Genomic DNA, 25370 nt, shown 5'->3' with positions numbered 1-25370 from the left:
CATGCGGGCTACAGTCTATACAGTGCTGGACTTTTTGCAGGAGGGCTTACTAAAAGGCCTGGCTTACAATTCCCTGCAGATGCAAGTGGCAGCATTATCATGCTATTGAGGGAAAGTCGCTGGCTTGTCCCTTGCTGCTCATCAGGACATTGCCCGATTTCTCAGAGGGGTGCTTAGGCTCCGTCCTCCTGTCTGGTTGCCCTGTCCGGCCTGGAACCTGGGGCTGGTGTTGAAGGCTTTTCAGTGTTCGCCCTTCGAGCCGCTTAAGCGAGCTTCGGAGAAGGATGTGACTCTCAAGACAGTCTTTTTGGTGGCCATAACATTGGCTAGATGCATGTCTGAGCTGCAGGCGCTGTCCTGTCGGGGCCCTTTTCTGCTATTCTCGGAGTCCGGAGTAACGGTATGTACAGTGCCTTCCTTCCTGCCTAAGGTGGTTTCAGCGTTTCACCTGAACCAGCCCAGTTTTCTTCCTTCCTTTTCTAGTGAAGAGATCCCGGACTCCTTTGGGCAGTTGCATCTTCTGGATGTCCGCAGGTTGCTGTTGCAGTATCTACAGATGTCAAATGACTTCAGGACTTCTGATCGCCTTTTTGTCTTGTTGTCAGGTCCTCGGCGTGGAGGCCCGGCGTCTAAGGCCACTATAGCCCATTGACTCAAGGAAGTCATTTTTTCTGCGTATCTGCTTTCAGGTCGGTCTCCACCTGAAGCGTTTAAGGCGCATTCCACGAGAGCGATTTCTTCCTCGTGGGCTGAAACGGGTGCACTCTCTCTTCAAGAGATCTGTAGTGCAACTACTTGGGCTTCTCAGCTCTCTTTTGTCCGGCATTATAGTCTGGACGTTGCAGTGAAGCAGGACGCTATTTTTGGAGCGCAAGTGCTTGCTCGGGGTGTGGCCTGTTCCCACCCTATTTAGGGAGTGATTTTGTACATCCCATCAGTTATTGGATTCATCTGCTGCTGATGACAAGGAAGGGAAAATTAGGTTCTTACCTTGGTAATTTTCTTTCCTTTAGTTACAGCAGATGAATCCATGATCCCTCCCTGTCTGACTTGTTGTTTGTTCAGATCTTTCATGCAGATATAGATCTCATTGAGAGAAGTTGGATACCAGTTCTCAAAATTTCTACATGATGTTCTATTACAGGAGGTTGAGTTCATCTCTCCTTTGTATGGTTATTGCTCTTCTTCTGGGGCGTTTGTTCGCTGTGAGGAAAGTTTATGTTGTTATACCTTTATGGTTCACTCTGCTTTGGAAATCTCAAATACTGAAGGCAGTTGGGGCTAGCCGTCCAAGAGGCACTATGGTTTTTCAGTGTTCTCTATCTCCACCTGCTGGTAGGTGGATACAACCCATCAGTTAATGGATTCATCTGCTGTGACTAAAGGAAAGAAAATTACCAAGGTAAGAACCTAATTTTCCCTTTGTTTACAATAACTTATGTTAAGGCAGTAATTTTGAACTCAATCCTTGAGACACATCCAGCTAGTCAGGTTTTCAGGACATCAATGTGAATGTGTATGAGACTTGTATGCACTTCCTCTATGTATGCAAATCTACCTCATGCGTATTCATTTCGAATGTCCTGAAATCTGGATTGGCTGGATATGTATCAAGGACTAGATTGAGAGCCCTTGTGGTGAGGAAAGCAATTTTCAAAATCACTTATGTGATTTTGTTTTCCCTTGAAATGGGTTTTTATAAAATTGTCCTACCAATACTGAGCTGAGGTTGCATGCATGCAAGCCTATATGTGCACAATTTTACCCACAGTTTGAGGAGGTGTTCCTGAGGACATGATTGGGAGATTGCACTTGCATGTAAACATTTTAAATTTTCAAATGTTAATATATTTGTCTCATAATTATATTTACAAAATAACAGGTGAAAAAAATATATATACAGTATATACACACACATAATTTTTTTTTTTTTTTTTTTTGGTGGGGGGGTAATTTTCACTATAAAAGTACACATGCACTTTTATTTTGAAAATTAAGCAAAGTCTGCAAAGTGAAAAGTACAAGAAACAAAGAAGTAAAACTTTTGCAAAACGCTGTTTTAATGAAAAGTACATATATACTTTGTGCTAGTACAGGCCAGGGGCGTATCTGCGTGGGGCCTCAGGGGCCTGGGCCCCCGCAGATTTCGCCCTGGACCCCCCTACCGCTGCCAACCCTCCCCCTCCGTTGCTCGCCTACCTTCGCTGGCGGGGGACCCCAACCCCCGCCAGCCGAGGTCCGCGTCCTCCTGCCGCTGCCGGCTGCCTTTGGTCCTTTAATTCTTCCATTGAAGCTGGCGCCGACGAAAGTTTCTTTTGAGTCTGACGTCGCTGCACGTTGTACGTGCAGGACGTCAGACTCAGAAATTGTTTCTGAGTCTGACGTCCTGCACGTACAACGTGCAACGTGCAGCGACGTCAGATTCAAAAGAAACTTTTTCGTCGGCGCCAGCTTCAATGGAAGAATGAAAGGACCAAAGGCAGCCGGCAGCGGCAGGAGGACGCGGACCTCGGCTGGCGGGGGTTGGGGTCCCCCGCCAGCGAAGGTAGGCGAGCAACGGAGGGGGAGGGTTAGCAATGGCAGCGGCTGGGGGGAGGGGGATCGGCAATGGCGGCGGCGGCGGCGGCGGGGGGGGGGGGCTATAATGTGCCCCCCCTCTCTGGCCCTGGCCCCCCCTACCGCCGCAGTTCAGATACGCCCCTGGTACAGGCTGTTATAAAATTACCTAAATAGTCCATAGCTATTTGACTTCGATTCTGAATTTCACACTTTAATTTCTAATGTTACAAGTATTATTTTCTAAGGTCATGTCATGTGATAAATTCAAAGTGTTATGTTAGCAAACTGGAGTCCCAGTAATCCCTGCTGCAAAGTTATGTGAAGTTAGTGTAATTGATGAGGTATTTGAAACAAATTCAAATAATGAAAATGTTTACTCTTTTTTTTTTTTAAGCTGCATGTGCTGTCAGAAGCCTACAGGATTTGGCTCGTATTTATATTCGTCGTACTCTTCGAAACTTCATAAATGATGAGATGCAGGCAAAGGGTATCCCACAAAAAGCACCACCAAAGCGAAAACGTAGGAAATGCCGTAGGCGCAGGCCCAACACCTATGTGTTTGTAGGCAATCAGCTCATTCCTCATTCTTTAGACAGTGAGGATGATGAAAAGATGGACGATGACAGCAAAGAGGAAGAGGAGAAAGAACATATAGAAGCCATGAAGCCAGAGGAGCCACCTCGAAATCTACTCAGAGAAAAAATTATGAGTCTACCATTACCTGAATCCTTAAAGGCATACTTGACATACTATCGAGAAAAGTAATTTGAACTAAAAAGTACGTATGATGCCTACTGAGATGTACCTTTGCTCTTGAAAATGTAGCATCTGTTAGGGAAATAACTGGGCAAATATTATTTCAGGACGATTAAAATACAATGATAACAATGTATTTCTGTTATAACTTAACAGGACAGAGGACTTTGATTTGATTTCCTTTTCCAAATTTAAATTTTCAGTTTTGAAAAATGAAACTTTTCACATTTGCTTGAAATTATTGCAAAGTGGTATGCAACATTACTCAAGATTTTGCATGAAAAATATTTGTTTCATAGTAGGTTTTATGGAAAAGAACAAATGAGATTTTATATATGATACTGAATGACTGTAACACAGATGCATTGTGATTTATCTATTGTCTGCATTTCTTATTATAGGGAAAATTTTAATCTTGCTGATTTTTTTAATCAGAAAGTGAAATCAAATTTGTGATTTTTGAAGCTCACCATGGTTTTCTTAGTGTCCCAGATTTAGTACTGTATTCCAGTGAATACAGATGTGCAATAAATATGTCCTCAATTGGCTGACTAGAAAATGCATGTTCCAAAAAATGCAAGTTTTCAAAAGATTCTGTTGCATCACTCCCTGTGCTTGTAATATATGCTGAAAGACCTAAAAAAAAAAAAAGCGACTGTCTTAATTCCCAACAAAAAGCATAATCGTGTTAAACAAATTTAGACTAAGAGTCATATTTTCAAAGCACTTAGCCTTCCAAAGTTCCATAGGTTTCTATGGAACTTTGGAAGGCTAAGCGCTTTGAAAATATGCCTCCAAGTGCCCTCTGTTACTCTAATTATATAGATCCAACCTTAGCTTTTTGGTACAGTATAACCCTGATTTTACCAACTCATGTTGTATAATTGATGATGCTGATTATCCAAATTGTGGTTATACCCCACAATAGTTAAGATAAAATAATAATCATTTGCTTTTCTATAATGTTCTGCAGCCACAAATTTACCTGAATCCCTGATGGATGTAAATAATCACTGCTGTTTATTAAATATATATATTCTCAGATCTGTACAGTGAAAGAGTACATGGAGGCTGATATTAAAACTCTTGCATCGCATCCCCTGCTAACCAGACCACATAAGTTTTCTTTGGTCAACAAGATGATCAAATAAAATTTATCTAGAGTATGTTGAAAGGCAGAATTAGAGGAATTTAAGGGATGTGGTTTTACTTTTTTATTTGTACCCCGCGCTTTCCCGCTCATGGCAGGCTCAATGCGGCTTAGGTACTTATTTGTACCTGGGGCAATGGAGGGTTAAGTGACTTGCCCAGAGTCATAAGGAGCTGCCTGTGCCTGCAGTGGGAATCGAACCCAGTTCCCCAGGACCAAAGTCCACCACTCTAACCACTAGGCCACTCCTCCACTCCACTTACCTGGACAGGAGTCATATTCAGTACAGTCTGACCAATCTAAACATTTTAACTGTGTAGTGCAACAGTTTGAAAGATTCCAAAACCAAACATTAAGGAATTGAAACTCAACGGACTAGTGTCCAGGTAAAATTATCCAGATAACTGGATAAATCAGACTACTGAATATAACTGGTTAAAATTAGCTCCACTGAACATATGGTTTAAAGTCGTTTGTATAACCAGTCAGCTGAACATTGAATCCATGAAAGCTGCAGCACAACTGCAGAACTGAAAGATTCCAGAGCAAAAGAATTTTAACTAAAGTTCGAAATACTATCTAAGGGCTCCTTTTACTAAGCAGCGGTAATCCCAACACGGGCTTACTGCTCACTATAGAGGAAGTACTGCCGGCTACCGCAGCAGCCCGGTGGTACTTCCCACCCCTAGTGCGCCATTATTTCCGGCGCTACAAAAATTGTTCCTGGCGGTAATCGGGCAGTGCTGCATGCTGCCCGGTTACTGCTGGGTTAACACAGGAGCTCTTACCACCACCTCAGTGGGGTTGTGTTAAGGGCTCCCCCTCAAAATGGCCAAGCGGTAAGTGCTTTACTTGCTGCTCAGCCATTTGCTATAGGAATGCGAGACTTCCCTTTTACCAGCTGTGGTAAATGGGAGCCTTGGCGTGCATGTAAAATATGCGCCAGTGCTGGCCCCCTTTTGGCGCAGCTTGGTAAAAGGGGGCCCTAAATGAATTTTGAAATATTGTAACCATTTATAAGCTCTAGCTAATTGTGATCAGAAATCATTTAAATACTGCTACTTTAACCAAGTTAATAGGCACTAACAGCTAATAACTATCTCTGCCTAAGCCAGTGCAGGAATGGCATCTCCAATTTATTTATAGTTTGTTTATGGATTTGCTTCATCAAAAATGCTTGTGGTTTAATCATTCCTATCCTCCTGCGGCTTGATAACATTCAGATGTTAGAAGGGATGCAAGCAGTCAGGATTTTGTGCCTATTAGCCTATATAGTGAGATGCAACTGATATTTCTGGGTATCATGGCAACCCTGAAATAGATATATCACAGCAGTTTCTATCCTGTATTCTGTCCAAGGAAAATGAATAGTTAATTTTGACAATAGTCATTAGCTAGCTTTTTCTCCGAGGACAAGCAGGACATTGTTTCTCACATATAAGTGATATAATCAGATGGGACCTAGTGAGGATGCTACCTAGCGTTCTATAACTTTAAGAAGCCTTCGATAGCATCACACCACACCACACCACACATGCATGAGTGCCTTCCCGCCCAACATGAGCACTCGGGACCAGCAGTCTTCATTTTTCTGCTGAGAGGAGAGGTTGCATTCTGTGAGCTCTCTTAAGTGAGCTTTTTTTCATGATATTTTTTTACTTTTTTTTATTTTCCCTTACCCACTTTATTTCATTGAGGTTTTCAGCATGTTTTAAGTTTGCTTTTTTTTTTTTTTAGTTGCTCCTGAATCTCGCTTAGACCTGAGCACAGGCCATGGTAGATTTTTCCTTTTGGTGCAGAAATTGCTTCATCTCTCATCATTGAGCCATTTGATTTCATATTGGTTGTTTTTCCCTCGTTGTCCCAAAAAGCCCCCAGTGGTTTTAAGTGATTCTTTATGTGTAACAATCATTTCTGGGACTGACCCCCATAATTGGTGTCTGTCGTGCCTAGGCCCTGATCACAAGGCCTTTAATTGTGTTCTCTGTTTGAAAATGTAGAGATGGACGCAGAAAACTAGAGGCCCTGCGATAAAAACGTTTTGGTGCTTCTAAGACATCAGAGGCATCGGTCCCTATGGCTGGAGGAACTGCATCAGACACTGGAGGTGCACTGGCATAGAGGAGGTCTCCATCTGCTTTGACATCAGGCACCAATAAGGCCCTATCGGGCCAGTCTGCATCAGACCCAACATTGATGACATGTCAGGATTCAACATCGTCCTCATCGGCACCAAAGGACCCCAATGTCATGGGTTGAGCTAAGGCTAAGAAGCACTGGCATCGGTCTCCTTCGGAGCACAGTGCCAGGAGCTCCAGGTCCCCAGTACCACTAGTACCTGAGAACCATCAGTGCCATGAGGGTCACTTTCCCTTAGTGGAGTGGGTGCCAATTTGCGAGTCTTGTAAGTGCCAGGGCCAGCCTTCCAATTCGGCACCAGTATTTTCGCAGGCTGTCACCAAAACAGTGCCTGCCTCCAAGGAACAGCTCCGGGCCATGTTGCAGGAAGAGTTGGAAGTAGGTCTTGACTCAGTGTGATGCTGAGGCCTCAAGGGCATCAATGCCAACTGTGGCTTCACCCTAGCTGATCCTCGAGACTCATGCCTTGCCAGTGCCTCAACACCAGCTCCTGGAAGGGGGCTGGGTTTACCCTCGGAAGAGGTGGTGTGCCTCTCCAGCCCATCATGGGAGGAAGCTCCCCCTGTATCCAGGTCAGGGCCTGCCCCTCAGCGATCATGTCCTGAGACTAGACACCAATCTAGTCACCCGAGGCAGAAACAAACTCAGCCTCCTTTAGAAGAGTTCTGTGCTGAGTCTGACTCAGACCATTCCTAGGTGTAAAACCAGAGGAGGTCTTGAAGGAGGGCTCCCTTGGTCTACCTTCAGACCCCTTCTCAGTTCAGGAAAGGAGAAAGTCCCCACCAGAGAAGCTCTCCTTCATTGGCTTTTCGATGGAAAAGGCTAGGGCCATTCCATTTGAAGATGAGCCCAGGGCTGATATTTTGGATGTCCTCAATTATAAGGATCCCAATAAGGAAGGCAAGATGAGCCCAGGGATGCTGTTTTTGATGTCCTCAATCATGAGCATTCCCTTAAAGAAGCCGTGACAGTTCCCTTTCATAACATCCTGCAACAGGCACAGATGAAGAATTAGGAGACTCCTCTCTCTGAGCAGACAGTTCCTAAGAAGGCGGACTGTATATATTGAGTCCAACAAACTGCCAGATTCAATAAACTTCAGCTGCCTCACCACTTTATGGTGGTTGAATCTGCTCTCAGAAGAGCTAAGATTTCTAGAATCTATGCCTCTGGCAAGATGCTAGGACCTTAGAGCCTCTTGGGAGGAAGGTTTACCAGGCCTCTATGCTTGTATTCCTGCATACAGTCCTACTAGCTCTACGTGAGCATTTACTTGTGGGACTTAGTGCACAGTGTGTCAGAGTTTGCAGACTGTCTACCCTCAGATAAGACTGCAGTACTCCTCAAGTTACTAGCCAAGCAGAAGGAGTGCCGAAAGTTCTGGGCCTGGGCAGCGTATGATGCTTTCAATGTGTCATTCAGGCTTTCCGCTTTAGGTATTGATATGCGTAGACTCGCCTGGCTTCCTGTATCAGACCTGGAACCAGCTATTCAGGAAAAGCTAGTAGACCTCTCCTGCCAAGGTGACATCCTTTTTGGGGGAGAAAGTGGAAGATGTCACCGACCTCATTAAGAAGAGATCTGACACTATGAAGTCCCTTTCTTGGCTCACTTTTGCTATCTCCACTTCGTGGAGATTTTCAGGTAGCAACCAGAGGAGACCCTACTACTCTCATAGGCGTAGGTATGCTTCTGCAGCCCAGCCTTCCCAGTAGTCCTTGGAGGCGCATGCCAGACTTCAGCCTCCAAAGCCCCAGAAAGCCCAGCCAGCACCCTAGTCAAAGCAGGGGACAAGCTTTTGACTGGTTCCAGGAGAACATAACTACAGTAAAAGCAACCAGTAGACTATTCAGCATGGTTAGGGGGAGGCTAAATTTGTTTCTATGAAAGATGGCCCTTTATAACCTCCAGTCAGTGGGTTCTTAAAATAGGTAGAGAGGTTACTCCCTAAATTGGCAACAAACAACTTCAAATTGTCCTCCAAGAGTGTCTTTTTACAGCTCTCAGCACAGGGCAGTGCTTGCAGAGGAACTCTCATCCCTTCTACAGGCCCATGCCGTTGAGCCTGTGGCACCAGGGGATGAAGGGATGGGATTTTATTCCACGTACTTCTAGTGCTCAAAAAGACATGGGGATTTTATCCCATCCTAGACCTTAGGGACCTGAATAAATATGTGGTAAAGGAGAAGCTCAGGATGGATGCTCTGGGCACCCTTCTTCCCATGATTCAGGCAAATGATTAGCTATTCTCTCTGGACTTAGGATGCTTACACCCACATCCAGGTACTCCCCGGCCGCAGAAAGTATCTCCAGTTTTGAGTGGAGAAACACCACTACCAGTATCGCATGTTGTGTTTTGATCTTGCATCTGCGCCCCCCCCCCCCCCCCCCCTGAATTTTCACAAAATGCCTTGCCATAATTGCAGAGTGTTTGTGCAGACTAAGGGTGCATGTTTTTCTCTATCTGGACAGGGGTTGATCAAGAGTTCATCTAGAGAAGGAGCACATGTCTCCAAGCAGAGAACCATTTGAGTGTCGGAGCTACTAGGGTTTGTGATCAACTACCCAACGTCTCACCTCCTCCCTTCGCAGTGATTGCTGTGTGATGTGTGGATCCTTTCACCTGCCCTACATAAAAACTGCTTGAGTACCTTTCTACGCCTCTTTGAGTCTTATCTCAAAACTAACTCTGTAAGGGTTCATCTCAGTTCAATTGGCACTTGCATTCACCATGTGAAAGTTAAGCCTATCTTTGAACAGCCTCTAGTTCTTCAATTCATGAGAGGTTTGCTTTTAACTAAGCTCTTCACCCAGTTGATAAAATTTCATTTTGAGCTGCTGGACACTTGCCATCTGAAGCTGTTGACTTGGAAAGTTGTATTCCTGGTAGCAGTCACTTCAGCACGCAAAGTCAGAGAACTTCAGGCCCCAGTTGCTGATCAACCTTATATGAGATTACATCATAACAGAGTGGTTCTCACCACACATCCTGAGTTCCTTCTGAAGATTATGCCGGATTGCCACCTAAATCAGTCAATAGTGCTTCCAACACCTGAAACCATACTCCCATCCTAGCGATAGCACACTGCACATCTTGCAATGCAAGCAAGCCTTGACCTTCTATCTGGAGTAGACAAAAGCCCATAGACAGTCCACCCAGCTTTTTGTTTCTATTGATCAAAACAGGATGGGGGCAACCATCAGTAACACGTGTCTAACTGGCTGGCAGATTTATCTCCTTTACTAATGTCTAGGTTAGGCTAACACTTTTAATGGTCATGTCATGAGTCACAACGTCAGAGCCATGACTGTCAGTAGCCCACTTGAGGTCAGCCTCCACTGAAGAGGTTTGCAAAACTGCAACATGGTCTTCAGTCCACACATTCATATCTCATTACTGCCTTGAGTAGAATACCCAATGTAACAGTCTGTTCGGACAGACAGTTCTGCAGAATTTCTTTGGTGTCCAGAATCCGACTTTACTCTCCTAGGTCCATTTTTATTCTGTTCCAGGCTTCAATAGGACTGCATATAAGTTTAGGTTGATTGATTTCTGGGTGTCCTTGCCATTGCAAGTCCTTATTGTCCTTAGGTGGTTGTTTTCAGTGAATCTGGTAGCTAGGGATTCTTATATGTGAGAAGTAATGTCCTGCTTGTCCTTAAGTTTCACCTGTAGCAGATGTTCTCCAAGGACAGCAGGACATGTATTCTCACATCCCTTCCCACCTCCCCTAGGAGTTGTATTCTTTTAGCTTTGTTACTGTACTTCTGGTCCCACGTGGTCATGCTGAGCAAGAATGCACTTGCGCATGCACGGTGTGAAGCTGCCTAAGGCAGCTTAACGTTATAGAACACTGGGTAGCATCCACACCAGGCTCCGTCAGATAATGTCACTCATATGTGAGAATGCACGTCCTGCTGTCTTCAAAGAACAACTGCTACAGGTGAATAACTTTGCTTACTGTGAAACGCATCTGCTGTGTCTTTGTGGTTGGATTTGCAACAGGGAAATTGATTCGGAGTTGAGCTGACTGTATCCTACCAGCAACTTAGGTGCTGGACATAGTTACCTCATTCTACCATGCATTTGATTTATCTATCATGTGTATCAATATCCTGTGTGCAGAAATTCAAAAATTGATGGAACTACAAGGAAGAAAGGGGTATTTCAGGTGACAAAGTGGTTAGGAGGCCTACTGTATAAACAGAAAGTAAAAAAGACCAGCAGCCAATGCATTTGGAGTGATCTGTTATATCTGGAGAACAGACCAGTTACTTATATATGCTTCTGCATTGCAAAATCTACATGAAAGCAGTGTTCTAGAACAGTTCCCACAAGAAACAGTTTGCAATAATATATTTAAATAAAATTTGAGTAGTTCTAGTTGTATTATGTCAGTACTACCCTTAAATCGTTAGTGTGTGTGTGTGTGTGATGGGAAAGATTTCCTGTCTGTCTCAGTTTTATGATCTTTTAAATACCTAAACTCTTAGGGTATAAAATCAAGGTTATACTGGATGTACATAACATGAGCTCCCAGAAATAGCTTTTAAACTATACTTAATTTTGATCTAAAATTCCTGGTTTAATATTGATATTTGGTAACGGTTTTAATTTAGTGAGTTCTTGTATTGCTTCCATGAACAGCTGTAAAAGCCAAGTTTGTTAGGGTTTATTTAGCAGTTGCACTTTAGTTGGTGGATTTTGTACTTCATTTAAATATTTACCTTATGGCAGGGCTGTGCTGACCTGCTTTTTGAGGGATGGAGATTGTAAAAGCATTCAGAAATGTTGTTGAATACACTGTATATATACATATAACCTGTTGATAGAATTTGTTAGACAGCACTCAGTCATAGGTCAGTTTTATCTATACATCATCTACCTTTGGGGGGTGTACACTGGGCCCAAATGTTTGAATATTGACCATATATATTGAGAACAGAAGTACATATTTTCAATTTGGGATTGACAATATCCATTTGAATTACCTTATTCACATCCCTATGCTCTTTTTGAAGTTATTTGCAGCTTTGTCGTTGCTTGCTTGAAAGCATGTTTTACTTTTACTTATGTGTTACATTAAATTTGTTGATAGCTAGGAAGAAAAGTGACATTTCAGATTTTGATATGGCATTTAATTTTAGGTCACTGTTCATGAAAATACCTTCTCTTTTGGGCACAAATAAAATGAAACATTCCTTTTAGAGGAACATCATCACCAGCAATATGAAATTAATACTGTGGTACTTTTCACCATTGCATCATTCAAATCCAAAGCAATAGCAACTACTCACCAGGTTAATGGCTTTTATGAAATGTACCACTGACGTTTAAACCATTGTTTTAGAATGTAAATCCTACAAAGTGTTTTCATAGCCTATGTGGTTTAACTTTTCTTGTATATATAATTAGTCTAAGGATTAGAATTTTTGTGTATCATATTTTTGTTCTGTATATAATTTTACTATATTTTGGACACCAACCTTTATGTATAAAGTTCATGCTTCATTTCTCTCTCACTCTCAGTATCTACTAGATTTCCATTTCTTGTAGGGGCATGATATTAGTTATCCAGTCACTATAGGTAACTAAAATCTATTGATCTACCTAGCTGGATATAAAATTATATCAAAGGAAAATCCACACCTATTTTAAAATATAGACAGATTGTTAAAAGTAAACAGTTAATGGTTTCCTAGACATTCATATTAGTATAAAGGTATTTTAAATGGCTAAGTTATAAGGCACATTAAGGGCCATGTTTACTAAGCTATGCTAAAGTGTTAGCATTTGTATTGCATGCTAAAAACGCTAGCGCACCTTAGTAAACAGGGCCCTAAATTCCTTTGATTGAGGTGTTCCAAAGAACATATTAGTTCCAAATACAAAATTACTCACTCTCGGGAAACTGAATTATGTGTTTCTCTGTTGACAAACAGAATGAAGTCAGCCACTCTTCCTGGATGATGTCCTCTTATGGTGCTGCAGAAATTCACCTCTCTGAGCCTTTTGATCATGTGCAGGCATTCCCAAACAGACTAGCAGGTTCTGTAGTCTTTTAGTCTGTACTATTATATGGACGTGAATCCTTGTCTCTTGTTTTATTTTTGCTGGGTTTAGAAAGTTGCTGGTTTTCTTGAGTTCTCTCTTTTTTCTTTATTCATCCCTTATTAAATAATCTCACCTCCCCACCTACCAAACCACCATTATGGAGTTGCCTAATGGTTAATGCAGTGGCCTGAGAACCAGGGGAACTGGGTTCAATTTCCCCTGCAGCAACTTGTGACTCTAGGCAAGTCACTTAAACCTCCATTGCTCGAAGTACAGAATGAGTACGTATATATAATATGTAAACTGCTTTGATTGTAACCACAGAAAAGCTGTATATCAAATCCCCTTTTCCTTTCTTGCCAGTTGTCCCCAGAAGCTTACCATTGAGTTCATCCTTTCTTTGACTCCTGTTTACCAAGATGGACCTAGTCTCTGGTTCAAAAGATGCCCATACATTGCCTAAATGTTTGTTTCAGATAACCATGCAGTGTGCTGCCAGTGCTTTAGCTCTAACACAACGTTCCTAACTGCCCACGCAGTATGTTCCCCACCGTTCAAAAGTTCTCAAGGTGTTCAGAATGGAAACTCTTATTTTGCCCCTTTTCCATAGTTATCCCCATATCAAGGACCAGTTTGTCAAGGAAAGCTTGATGAAAAGCACCAGTGGACACAACATCTAGGCTCCCTTAGAGGAGAGTCACAAGTATATCACTCAGCTTTCAGGAGTGAGATCTCCTCCTGAGAGGTCAACAGGGATGCTTGCCACAGAGACCACTCTGCACAAAGATCTACCCAAAAGGGTAGCGTGCACAAGATTGGCACCAAAGATTTTCAAACCCCTGCATAGAGCACCAAATCCTGTAATGCTAAGAATCTGAGAAACTATATTCTGGTACCAGAAGCAGATATTTCATTGGGGGATCCCTTCTACTGCAGATGGACAGGTCCTTCAGGATAACTGTTAAGAATTTTTACTGTTCATCGTGTGAAATTTGCCACTAAGTTATTTTGAGGAACCATCATTGTCAGTTCTTAAGTAGCTGTACAAACAGTCTTTACCATTTCAAGGGATATTTTGGATTCAAAATCCTCCACCTATAATTTAATAAGTCTTTTTTCCGCCTTCTAATTTGGACCCAAATATACCAGCAGTGGTGCAGTACTTAAAGAGCCCTGACCTTAAAGATAATCATGCCTGGATATAGGGAGAACAGCCACCTTTCTCATCTAGTGAAGTCAAGATTTGTTTGTTGATTTTATTATTTCCTGTGTGCATTGTAAATTACCTTGGGCATCAATTTGAGTAACATTTCATAAATCAAAATAAGTAAATCTTTGATCTAGGATTCCCAATATTCTGGGCAGCCTTGGAGGACCTCACTGCAGAGAGAAGAATCTACTAGTATACTTTGGACCTTTTGTTGACCTTAGCAAGAAATACTTCACATAAATTGTGGTGCTACATAAAGAACAAGATCCAAGAGTAGATGTCTTTGGTCTCCTTCAGTTCATTGATGTGCCAAAGAAAGCAGCGGCAGTCACTGTCCAAAGAGTCTTGCAAGAACTTGAACTCAGAATATATAAAAAAAAAAACGTCTCTGGCTTGTCAATGGCCAGAACACTGGGTCTCAAGCACAAGTTCTATCCCAGCCCTGGGTTTGATAAAGTACAACTACTTTATCATTTGGTTGTGATAGTGTTGGCACTCAAAAGAGGTAAGCATTCCAAGGAGTACTCAAATGCCCCACCAGAAATAGACCATAAGGCACTCAGGAAGAAGGTTTCCAAGAGTCTCATTGCAGAATAACAGCACATTAATGTGGTGTAGTACAAGCATGAGTTCTTGCAAAACATCAAGTCATTTTCTAAGTCTCTTTCTCAGGAGAAAAGGGAAATTTATCTGACAAGCAGGATAACAAGTTTTCACAGCATGGAGTAATATCATTGATGGAGCCCTGAATGGAATCACTACCCCAGCTTTGATTTATCTCTGGATCACTGTGCATACCTGCCTACTTCTGTCATGTGAGACCATCTCTATCTCTTCCTCTTTGCTGAGCTGTTTGGATGCATGTTACCAAAGCTCCCCATCAAGAGACTCTTCTCAAACTTTTTATTTATTTTTGTAAATTTTCCTTCAGTCCTTTCACTGTCATGCAGTTTCCAAGTCCTAGTAGCACCTTAATTAAGTTTCCTTTCTTTTTTCATTATTGGCCTGGTATAGGCGTTGATTGAGGGACTCAGGTTTCTCAGTTGGCTGGTTTTTTTTTTTCAAAATCAAGTTATTTTATTTTTTACTGTGGCAATATTTTTTGGCAGTATGTCCCAGAAAAAAAGCCCTCTGTAGCTGTATAAGTACACCCCGTGTTTAGCAAAGCTAGATCCATTACACATTCACAAAACCGATGCTTGCGTTGTCTGGGCCAACTGTGAACCTTCTTGATGTAAATTCTGTTCAAAGATATCAGAAGAATCTTCAGAGTCAGGAGAAACAGTGTGAGTGAATTTATTTATTTTTCATCGGTAAGTCCAGTTAAATGACATTGGCATCAGAACAATCAGTCTCCTTGAGTCCTGAAGCTGCATTGAATGCTGAGGATGCATTGACATTGAGCGTACATTGATCACCTTCAACATCAGGTATCAATAGAGGCTATTGGGATTGGTCATCCTACAAATCCCATCTGAAGAAGAGGAAGGATTTATTTTCATTTTTCACTGATGATCAGGGCTCATGATGTTGAGCAGTGGGCAGAGAACAGGATGCATGGTTGTTTTGTATCACATTAGAACACCAAGCCAAGAGTACCTAGGCACTAAGGTCACCAGTGTCTTTGAAAAGCCCTTTACATGAGGACCACTCATTGTCTTCCTTATCAGAAGGGATGCAATAGCCTCCAATGACTTGAGAACGGAATCCAATACACCTCAGGTGACTTAGGAGGATGTGGCCACTCCTGCTAGATTCCTCACTCTTTTGTTGATGGTATTATTCGAAAAGTAGCTCATGAGGAGATTTGATGAGTATATGGAGCACTTCTTTGTTCAAGATGATGCTTGGTGGCTTTGACATCATCAGTGTTAGTACATTGAGAGATCCATTTGGTCCTCAAAATGTATGCACTGCCTGCAGGAAAGAAACGCAAAGACCTCAGAGGCCTTGGTTCACTGGCTGGTACAATTACATTGGCTTCCAATAGATTTCAAAACCATTAAAATATTAACTCTTACTCATAAAACATTGTACAATAAAAATCCTGACTATGTTACTCTGTACACACCACTTCGGACTCTCCGATCTCTCACAGACTATTACTACCCAATCTTTCCAAGGTGAAATGGGAATCAACTCGATCCAGCGGTTTTTGTGTTTTGGCCCCAGCACTGTGGAATTCACTGCAGCAGTATATGACTTTAGAAACATCACGTTCCTCTTTTAGATCTGCGTTGAAAGCATTTATTTCATATGGTATTTGACTGCCAGTGACCCTGCAACTGGGACACTTGGGTTTGGAGGCAGGGAGTGGCAGTCTATGAGTGAATGACCTTCTTTTAGTACTGGTTGTGTGTTGCTCTGTCCAGTCAAATTTGGCAATCTTTTCTAATATGTAGTTTTTAAGTTTGTAAGCTTTGATTATTTTTAAACCATCTCAACTCATTCACGAAAGAGATGGTGTATCACATCGATAAACAATGTATAGACGAGGAAGCTTTTTTGAGATATCTGAGATCTGAGTGGAGGAGTGGCCTAGTGGTTAGAGTGGTGGACTTTGGTCCTGGGGAACTGGGTTCAATTACCACTGCAGGCACAGGCAGCTCCTTGTGACTCTGGGCAAGTCACTTAACCCTCCATTGCCCCAGGTACAAATAAGTACCTGTATATAATATGTAAGCCACATTGAACCTGCTATGAGTGGGAAAGCGCGTGGTACAAATGTAATAAAAATAAAATCTTTGGGGTCTTGATGCTCTCAACTATGGCCCAAAGCCAATGACAGGAGGTTGAGATAGGTAGAGACACAAAATTCTCTACTGGTATACTTTTTAGAGTCAGACTCTGAGTGCTTCTGGGATTCTGATTATAATCCAGAAGTATTCTCTGAAAGGAAGGGGGTCCACTGGCTTGCCACCAGATTCTTCTACATTGCATGAAAAGAGGAAATCTCCTCCTGTTACTCTCCATCAGCTTTCTCAGGGAAATGATGAAAACCATTCTATTTAAGTTGGAGATGAAGGAGGAACTTGGGGCAGAAATGCTCAGTATCTTCAGTTCTTGACTCTCCTAAAGAAGCTGTAACACCAACCATTCACAGAATCCTCATTCAAGTGGATGAGAATATGGAAGAACCCCTTCTCTGTCTTGCTTATTGATCAGGTGCTTGATTCAATATATTAAATTCAGAAGGCCACCGGATTCAGGAAACAGCAGATTCCTCACCATTCTATGATGGTTGAATCTGCTCTCAGAAAAGCCAAGAGCTTTTGTGCCTCTGAGGAAAAAGATTGGATATTGGAACGTGGAGGAAGGTTTTTTTTTTGTTTGTTTTTTCAGAACAAGTGCATATCATAACTTTTTGTGGGCATATATGTGGAAAACACTGCACAAAGTGCAGGTGTTTATAGATTCTAATTCAGAATTTCTAGACCGCTAGATTCTTCCAATCCTAAGTGGTTTACAAATTAACAAGCATGTATAACAAGCTAAAATACATAATCATAATTAAAACAATCAAAATGAAAAACAATATTTAAAATAATACATTTCACATATCAATTTACAGTAATATTAAATTTCCAGAAACCTCCTTAAAAGATTAGTTTTCATTTTTTTTCTAAATGAGAAATGAAAAGGATCCAGACTTAGGTCAGAAGGCAAAGCATTCCAATTAGAAACTGAAAAATAAGAAAAGGAAGCTTTCCTATACTATACTTAAGACCAACGGGTGAAGGAAATAACAATTGATAAAGTTTAAAGTAGCATGTATAAGTAGTGGAAAAATGCTCCAGTAAGCCAAATACATATTTGGATGTTAAACCATGGAAGGCCTTATGAACCAGACACATGGATTTAAATATAATTCTTGCTTGAATAGACAACCAGTGTAAGCTTTTCAGTAAAGTGAAGCTCTCTCATACTTAGTGCATCCAAAAACCATCCTTGTAGCTGTATTTTGAAGTAATTGTAATTCAGTTAATAATTTATGGAAATACCAGTAGTCTAGTTGAAATATCATGGCATGAACCGCTAAAGCAAAATGCTCCCTTTGAAAGGATGAACAAATAAGTCTCAACTGTTAATTTAACAAACACTTTCTTCACCAGTCAATTTATATGGGCCTTGAAATATAGATTAGAGTCCAAAATAATACCCAGAACTTGAGACTGTTGCACTACTGACAGCGTACTACCATTAGATAGAAGGACTGAAGATAGAATATCAGCCACAGTATTAGAGTATTTGAGCCCATACCTTGACCCTAGCTATACAAAAATCAATAATATCAAAGGTTAATACCTGGTCATATTGAGCTGATAGTAAGATGAAAATATCACCAGCATATGAAAATATCACCAGCATATGATGTCAAGTAAGAACCTTCTGGTAATGAAGCTCCCAGATTAGCCATAAACAAATAAAATAGGCAAAAGGGGTGACCCCTAAGGGGCACCACAAGAAGATTTCCAAATTCCAGATCGAATCCCATTCTTTAATATACAATAACTTTGATTTTTCAGAAAACCTGTGAACCAGCTGAGCACTGAGCCAGCTCACTTAGTTTTTCTGTCAGTTTGTCATGATCAACTGATGAAATTTAAGTCGACCTTAGAGATGGTCGTCCCCGGTTTTCGGCGATAATGGAAACTAAGGATGCCCATCTCAAAAACAACCAAATCTAAGCCATTTGGTCATGGGAGGAGCCAGCATTTGTAGTGTACTGGTCCCCCTGACATGCCAGGACACCAACCGGGCACCCTAGGGGGCACTGCTGTGGACTTCAGAAAAAGCTCACAGGTGCATAGCTCCCTTACCTTGGGTGCTGAGCCCCCCAAACCTCCCCCCCCCCCCCCGAAACCCACAACTGTACACAACTACCATAGCCCTTAGGGATGAAGGGGGCACCTACATGTGGGTACAGTGGGTTTCGAAGGGCTCACATTTACCACCACAAGTGTAACAGGTGGGGGGGGGGATGGGCCTGGGTCCACCTGCCTGACGTACACTGCACCCACTGCAACTGCTCCAGGTACCTGCATACTGTTGTGATGGACCTGAGTATGGCATTTGAGGCTGGCAAAAAAGTATTTTTAAAGATTTTTTTTTAGGGTGAGAGGGGGTTAGTGACCACTGGGGGAGTAAGGGGAGGTCATCCCCGATTGCCTCTGGTGGTCATCTGGTGAGTTTGGGCACCTTTTTGATATTTGGTTGTGAAAAAAAATGGACCAAGTAAAGTCGGCCAAGTGTTCGTCAGGGATGCCCTTCTTTGTTTCATTAGCGGCAGAGGACGTCCATCTCCTAAGCATGCCCCAGTCTCGCCTTCGCTACATTGCCGACAGGCCCCCCCCCGTGAACTTCGGTCGTCCCCACGAGGGCACCCAAAATCGGCTTTTGATTATGCCGATTTGGGCGAACTTGCGAAAAGGATGCCCATCTCCCGATTTGTGTTGAAAAATGGCGCCCTTCTCTTTCGAAAATTCACCTGTATGTGGTACAAGCAACCTATAATATTTTTGAGTGTCATTGAGTGCTTCTTCTGTGGATACTGGTGCCTGGAGACTCATGGCTCCAGTCTTCAGACCTGAGATATGATGTGCAGGAAAAACTTGTTCATGTGCTGTGCCATGGAATGGAATTTTTCAGAGATAAGGTTCAGGACGCTGCTTCTCTCATCAAGCAGCACAGTATCACACCTCAAATCCCTCTCTTGAATCCTTTCTGTCCTGGCCTACTCATCTAGGAAGTTTCAGAGTTCAGGGCAAAGGAGATCCTATTACTCTCAAAGGTGTAGGTATCCTTTTCACTTTTGTTTTCCCAAACCATAACATTTTTTAACTCTTTTCCAGAACAACCGAGGGCCCAAAAGCCTGGTCCAGGGTTTTGGCTGCCTGAGAGAAACAGCCAGTATTCCAGTATCCTTACTGGATCATCTTCCAGTAGGAGGGAGGCCCATAATAACCTCTGACTGATGACTACTAAAGATCGTTTGGATGGGATACCATGTTTATTTCATGTTCCTCAAAATTGCCCACTGAGAGCATCTTGCTTAAGATCTCTAAATGAAGAACTATCTACCAATGTGCTCTCTTCCTTCCTACTACTACTTAACATTTCTAGAGTGCTACTAGGGTTACGCAGCACTGTACAAATTAGTAACTAATTCCTAGAGGTTAGTGTAGCCAAGGGAAAAGAGGTCATGGCTTTTATTCCGAGTAATTCTGATCATAGAGATGATGGGGTAATTCTGTCCCATTCTAGACCTAAGGGCCCTGAACAAGCTTTTAGTTTGAGAAAAGTTAAGGTGATTCCCCTAGGCACCCTCATTCTCTACCTCCAAAAAGGAGACTGGTTATGTTCTCTGGACTTAAAGGATGCTTACACTCATGTAGCAATACATCCATGAAACACAAGTTATCTCAGATTCATAATAAGGAAACATCACTACCAGTGTCATACTCTGCCCTTGGGCGTACATGAACTTCTCCATTATTTACAAAATGCCTAGCCATAATAGTAACATATCTATGCAGACTAGGTGTGTACATTTTCCTATCTGGATGATTGGCTAGTAAAAAGCACATTTCAGGAAAAGTGTGGGAGACTATAGGGTTCATCATAGATTATCCCATTTCTCAACTAAGCCTGTCAGCTCAATAGTAATTCATTGGTACTCTGCTAAACGTATCTGAGGTAAAGACCTTTCTTACACAGCAAAAGATCTTCACTCTGGTGCCCTTCATGGAAGAAATTAAAAGGAGTCAGCAAACATCAGCATGGAATATGTTGAGGATGTTGGGAATGTGTAGTACACATAATTCTGGCACATCTGAAAATGAGACAAACTCTATTTGCCTTCAGCATACACTGAACTTAGTCCACTGACAGACACTGAGATGTCATCTCTATCACAGCACTACTGTGGGACTCTCTGACTTGGTGGGCAGTTCAACCCAATTTGGCAGAAGGCATACACTTCCAAATACTTATAAGAAATGTATCCAAACTGGGCTGGGGAACCCATGTAGATGGTACACCACACTCAGAGTTTATGATCTGTCCAGGAGAAACTTCAGATCCATTTTCTGGAATTGAGACCATTCTGGAATACTCTGAAGGCTTTCACGAGATTATACTGTTTCGAATGACAAGTTGTGATGTACTATGTCAGCAAGCAGGGAGGTATATGATATTATCTCCTGTGTTGGGAAGCTGTCAGAATGTAGAACTAGGCCAGAGCCACATACTTGGCAGGGCAGTATAAAGGCCTAGCAGACAAGCTGAGCTGTATACTGCAACCAGGAGTGGTTCCTGGATGTAGAATAGCTCAGAAGATTTCTCAAGAGTGAGGCACACCCTCAATAGATCTGTTCGCTATGCCACAGAACAGGAAAGTACCTCACTTCTGTTCCAGGATGGGGACTACTATTATATGGCAAACTACCCTTCGATGCCTTCCTTCAGGATTGGCAAGAGGATCTTCTGTATGCATATCCTCCAGTACCCTTAAAAGCAAAATTTCTCCTGAAACTCAGACAAGTCCAGGAAACCATAATTCCCTTTTGGCCAAGGCAGATATGGTTCCCTCTTATGGAATTTTCTTTAAGAAGACCCATAAAACTGGGAAATTCCCCAGAGTTGATTGTGCAGGCTTGAGGAACTCTGTTAAACCTTTTACAGTGTATGCTTTGATTATGGTTAGACAGAGCTGGATGGGCTGGAGTGGGGCTTTGACAGCAACTCCAGTAGGTGGGGAGTAAGTCCAATGCCAGGCAGACTTCTGTGGTCTGTGCCTTGAAAATGGCAAGGACAGATCAAAATTAAGTATACATATGTAATATTACATCATACCATATGCTATGAGTTTATCTTGTTGGGCAGACTGGATGAATCATGCAGATCTTTATTTGCTGTCACTTTGGATGTTAAGAGAGTAACTTTAGCTTCCCTGGACCTGCCTGAGAATGTTTCACAGGTAATTCTGGCTTCCAAGAGTGATTCCACTAAAAAGGTCTTGCAGTTTCAAATGGAAGAGGTTTACTGTCTGTGTGATTTAAATGACCTAGATCCTTTTCTCTGTCCCACAACAAAAACCTGCTTAAATACTGTCATGAAACGCCTAGCCACCCACCTGGAGTTACCCAGTGGCCACTTAGAGGGTCTATCCCCAGCACAGCTCAGGTCCTTCACCTGCCGTTTGTGCTCTACACTAGCACCCTCCTCCCACCAACTGGGTCACAACCACCTCTGGGCGAGTCTCCCACTCTCAAATTAACCCCAGTGATTTCTAGGTTACTGGAGACCACTCTCACAGTGGTCCCATAGTTTCCAGAAAGTGCTAACAGACCCAACACACAAACCACCAGGATTATCAGTACAGACAGCAGAGTCAACAAACTAAACAGGTTTATTGGCACAACTTAAACAGTGAAATAGAAAAAGTGCAATTAGCAGAGCAATAACAGGTAACTGAAATATGGATCAATTATAAAACTAAACATTTGTATACCATCTAAGTAGTACCTGAGAAGATCAGGACCTATAACTGTTCACAGAGCTTCAGCAATGAGATCCTACTCTCTTTACTTCCAGTACATTCCAAATGAAGTTGAGCTTCTGGGCCAATCAGAGCCGAAAACAAGTTTTTGCAAAAAAAAAAAAAAAAAACCTGGCCACATCACTGCAGATCTTTTATCTGTAACAGCTTTAAGTATAAACATGCTTCACCTGCTGGCCAAACTAGAAGAATACACTTCAAGAATTAATTAAGGCAGTTTTACAGGCTTAAAAACATCCACTATTCTGTCACAAATACATTCTGCATTCATGAGTGAAATTTGAATCATTAGAGTACACCTTAGTGTTATTGGCACATAAAACCATCATGTTAAAGGTAGTCTCCTTATAGCCATTAGTTTGATTCATGTGGGACTTGCTTCTATTGAAGTATCCTATCAAGCCTCATACAGTGTCATTGGACCTCAGTGTTGTTTTAGACTAGCTGTTGAATAAGGATGGGCACAGAAAATCTTTTTGTTTGTGCTCTTCTTCTTTTTCCCTCATTTACAAATGAATGTAGAGCGTGCAATATGTGAATATAGTGTACACTCTCCTTAAACAGTGCATGCTATTTCACATAGTGGGTGTAATAAAGTGTTGCGCACATTAGGCACCTAACTGTAATCAAGGAAATAGAAGAAAATGGTAGTTGAGCGCTAAAATGGGGATAAAACGTCAGGTACACGCTTGAGTGCCCTTATGTGCTAGTCTATAACTGGGCACCTAAACATTCTTGCATGTAACCTCAAAAATGGTGTTCCCATTGTTCTTGTGTGCACTTGATAGAATACTCGCATATACATGCACAACTGCCACATTTAGGGCTGACCATTTACAACCAACCATAGATATGGTGTAAGTGGTCGTACCTAAAGATAGTGCAAACCGATTATTTGTGTTAGTATTTTATAACAGCTTTGGTGCTAATGTGCCATTATACAATACTAGCTTAGTACGTAGCTTTTGGCTGCCTAACTTTTAGCACCATTTATTGAATTGACCTATTGTGCACTCTTTCCTGATACACAAGTATGTCTGAAATATTGTGCATGCTCTTGATGGTGAATGGCATTACTTTCAAACAAATGCCTATCCCTACTGATGAGTGCATCATTTGACTACTGAATACCTGCAAACTGAAATACCTGAGCTAGAGGGCTTTGTTTTAGTCCTTCAGGCTCTAACTGATTCCACTTATTCTAAGTTTTTTTATCAATAGGGTGGTTCTCTACACTCATCCACCATGCCCACAACGAGGAAAGCACACTGTGCTGCAAGAAAGCATTCTAGATGGAGAGGACTAAAACCTTTAAAGTCAATGCAACTTTTTTCTTTTGACCCTAATAAACCCAGGTGCTGTCATTAACAACCACACACTATCCATTTGGCTAGCAGCTTGCATTTCATTCAATTATGCCCAGGCAGGATTGGCTCCTGAGGGTCATGTCATGGCTCATAGCAACTGTGGCTGTAGAGCTCACTTGAAATCAGTCACTGTGGAAGGGTTATATGGCTGGATAAATCTTAAATTGTCTGGAGTGCAATAAAGTATAACAAAATTCAAAACTTCACTCCTATTGTACACTCTGTAGGTTCGTGCAGAATTGGGGACTTCAACAAATTGTTATATATACATATAAAGTGGCCTCAATAGCCCAGGGAACCTTTAATTAGGACTCCACTGAATTGGCCAACATCATAGGCACCTACTACTTTCCAAAAAAACTCACAGATGCCAAAAAAACTCCCTATCTAGGGGAGAAAAAGGCACTGTGAACAAAAAACGGGAAATAGAGTATTTTAATTTATTGTTGTAATGTCCATCTTAATGCACAACACTGCAGAGAGTATTGAATGGAAGAACAAAACTTTCATAATTACTCTGTGAACCTTTAGAATTAAGTGAAGTATCACCAGTTTACTAAAACTGAAACAGTTATGCAATAAACTTATCAGTTAAAGTTCATACTTAACAAACAAAGAGTCACTTATCTTGAACCTTAGATTCATGTCTCTTATATGGACAAAATGACCTGCTTCCACGTTGTCAATAAACTAGTTCAATATTTTCATTCACGCACTCTTCCGGTTATAGAGTAGAAATTTTTCAAGGTGGGTAATGCTAAAGAAGCATTACTTCCATGTTAAACAGATTTTCCCATAGGGTTATATGGCTGCAACATGCACATCGATTCCTGCATCCACATTCCACTATTTAGATAGAGGCTATTAGTATAACAAAATCTTTGTTGGTGTCTGTACCTTGCAGTACCTGTATAAGTTATTATTTCACCTTTTTCTGTTGAAGGCAACCTGTAGCTAGATTGTCCCATGATGGGAGGACTTGCTATCTCGCTTGTCTTCATAGAAAGCTATGCTGGGAGGACTTGCTAGCCTGCTTATCTTCATAGAAAGCTAAGTTGCTTAGCTGTAGTGTGCATTTGCTATACACATCAAGATACAGATTCTCATATACCCACCTCTCCCAAGGAGATGTAGTCTGCTCTCAGCCTTATTACAAGACTGAAGTCATTCTATGTGCTAGTGGCAGAGGTGAAATGATGTGCATATGTGATAAAGTTGTTCAAAAGCTTCAAGCGAAGTGGAAGCTAGTTCAGCATTCCTGCACAGGGCTCCATCAGTCAGCCTGTGCTGTGATGGAGAACATCTGCTACAGTTAGGTAACTTGGTTTTATGGATGGCATCATGAAGCAGTGAAGTGTAGAAAAATGATCAGCTCATCATATTAGATAGTTTAAAGTTTATTAATGCTTGCTCTACCGCTTAAACTGACCAAGCAGGACAAAACGGAGTACATACTACAGTTAACATATAGGAAAAAGGAACTCCATTGTTCTAGGAAAGAGCAACCATACATACAATAACAGGATAGACTGAAACAAATGGAAAAAGGGAACAAGGGTGGGGATAAAGTATCA

At 41.8% G+C, this 25370-nt stretch overlaps 1 protein-coding gene across 7 annotated transcripts in view; it reads left to right on the top strand.

Annotated features, from left to right (window-relative positions):
* The window catches only part of PCMTD1 (protein-L-isoaspartate (D-aspartate) O-methyltransferase domain containing 1), a 217769-nt gene extending 213257 nt beyond the window's left edge, over nucleotides 1-4512 (top strand). For all 7 annotated transcript variants that reach the window (XM_030214347.1, XM_030214297.1, XM_030214304.1 and 4 more), the window contains one exon: nucleotides 2954-4512. In XM_030214347.1, the coding sequence (XP_030070207.1) occupies nucleotides 2954-3324 (371 nt within the window). In that variant the 3' untranslated portion in view covers nucleotides 3325-4512. The remainder of the gene's footprint in view (nucleotides 1-2953) is intronic.
* The last annotated feature ends 20858 nt before the right edge of the window (nucleotides 4513-25370 follow it).

This window comes from Microcaecilia unicolor, chromosome 1 (genome assembly GCF_901765095.1).
Source record: "Microcaecilia unicolor chromosome 1, aMicUni1.1, whole genome shotgun sequence".
Lineage (NCBI taxonomy): Eukaryota > Metazoa > Chordata > Amphibia > Gymnophiona > Siphonopidae > Microcaecilia > Microcaecilia unicolor.
Note: the sequence above shows the minus strand (reverse complement) of the source record. Positions and strands in the feature narration are given on the sequence as shown.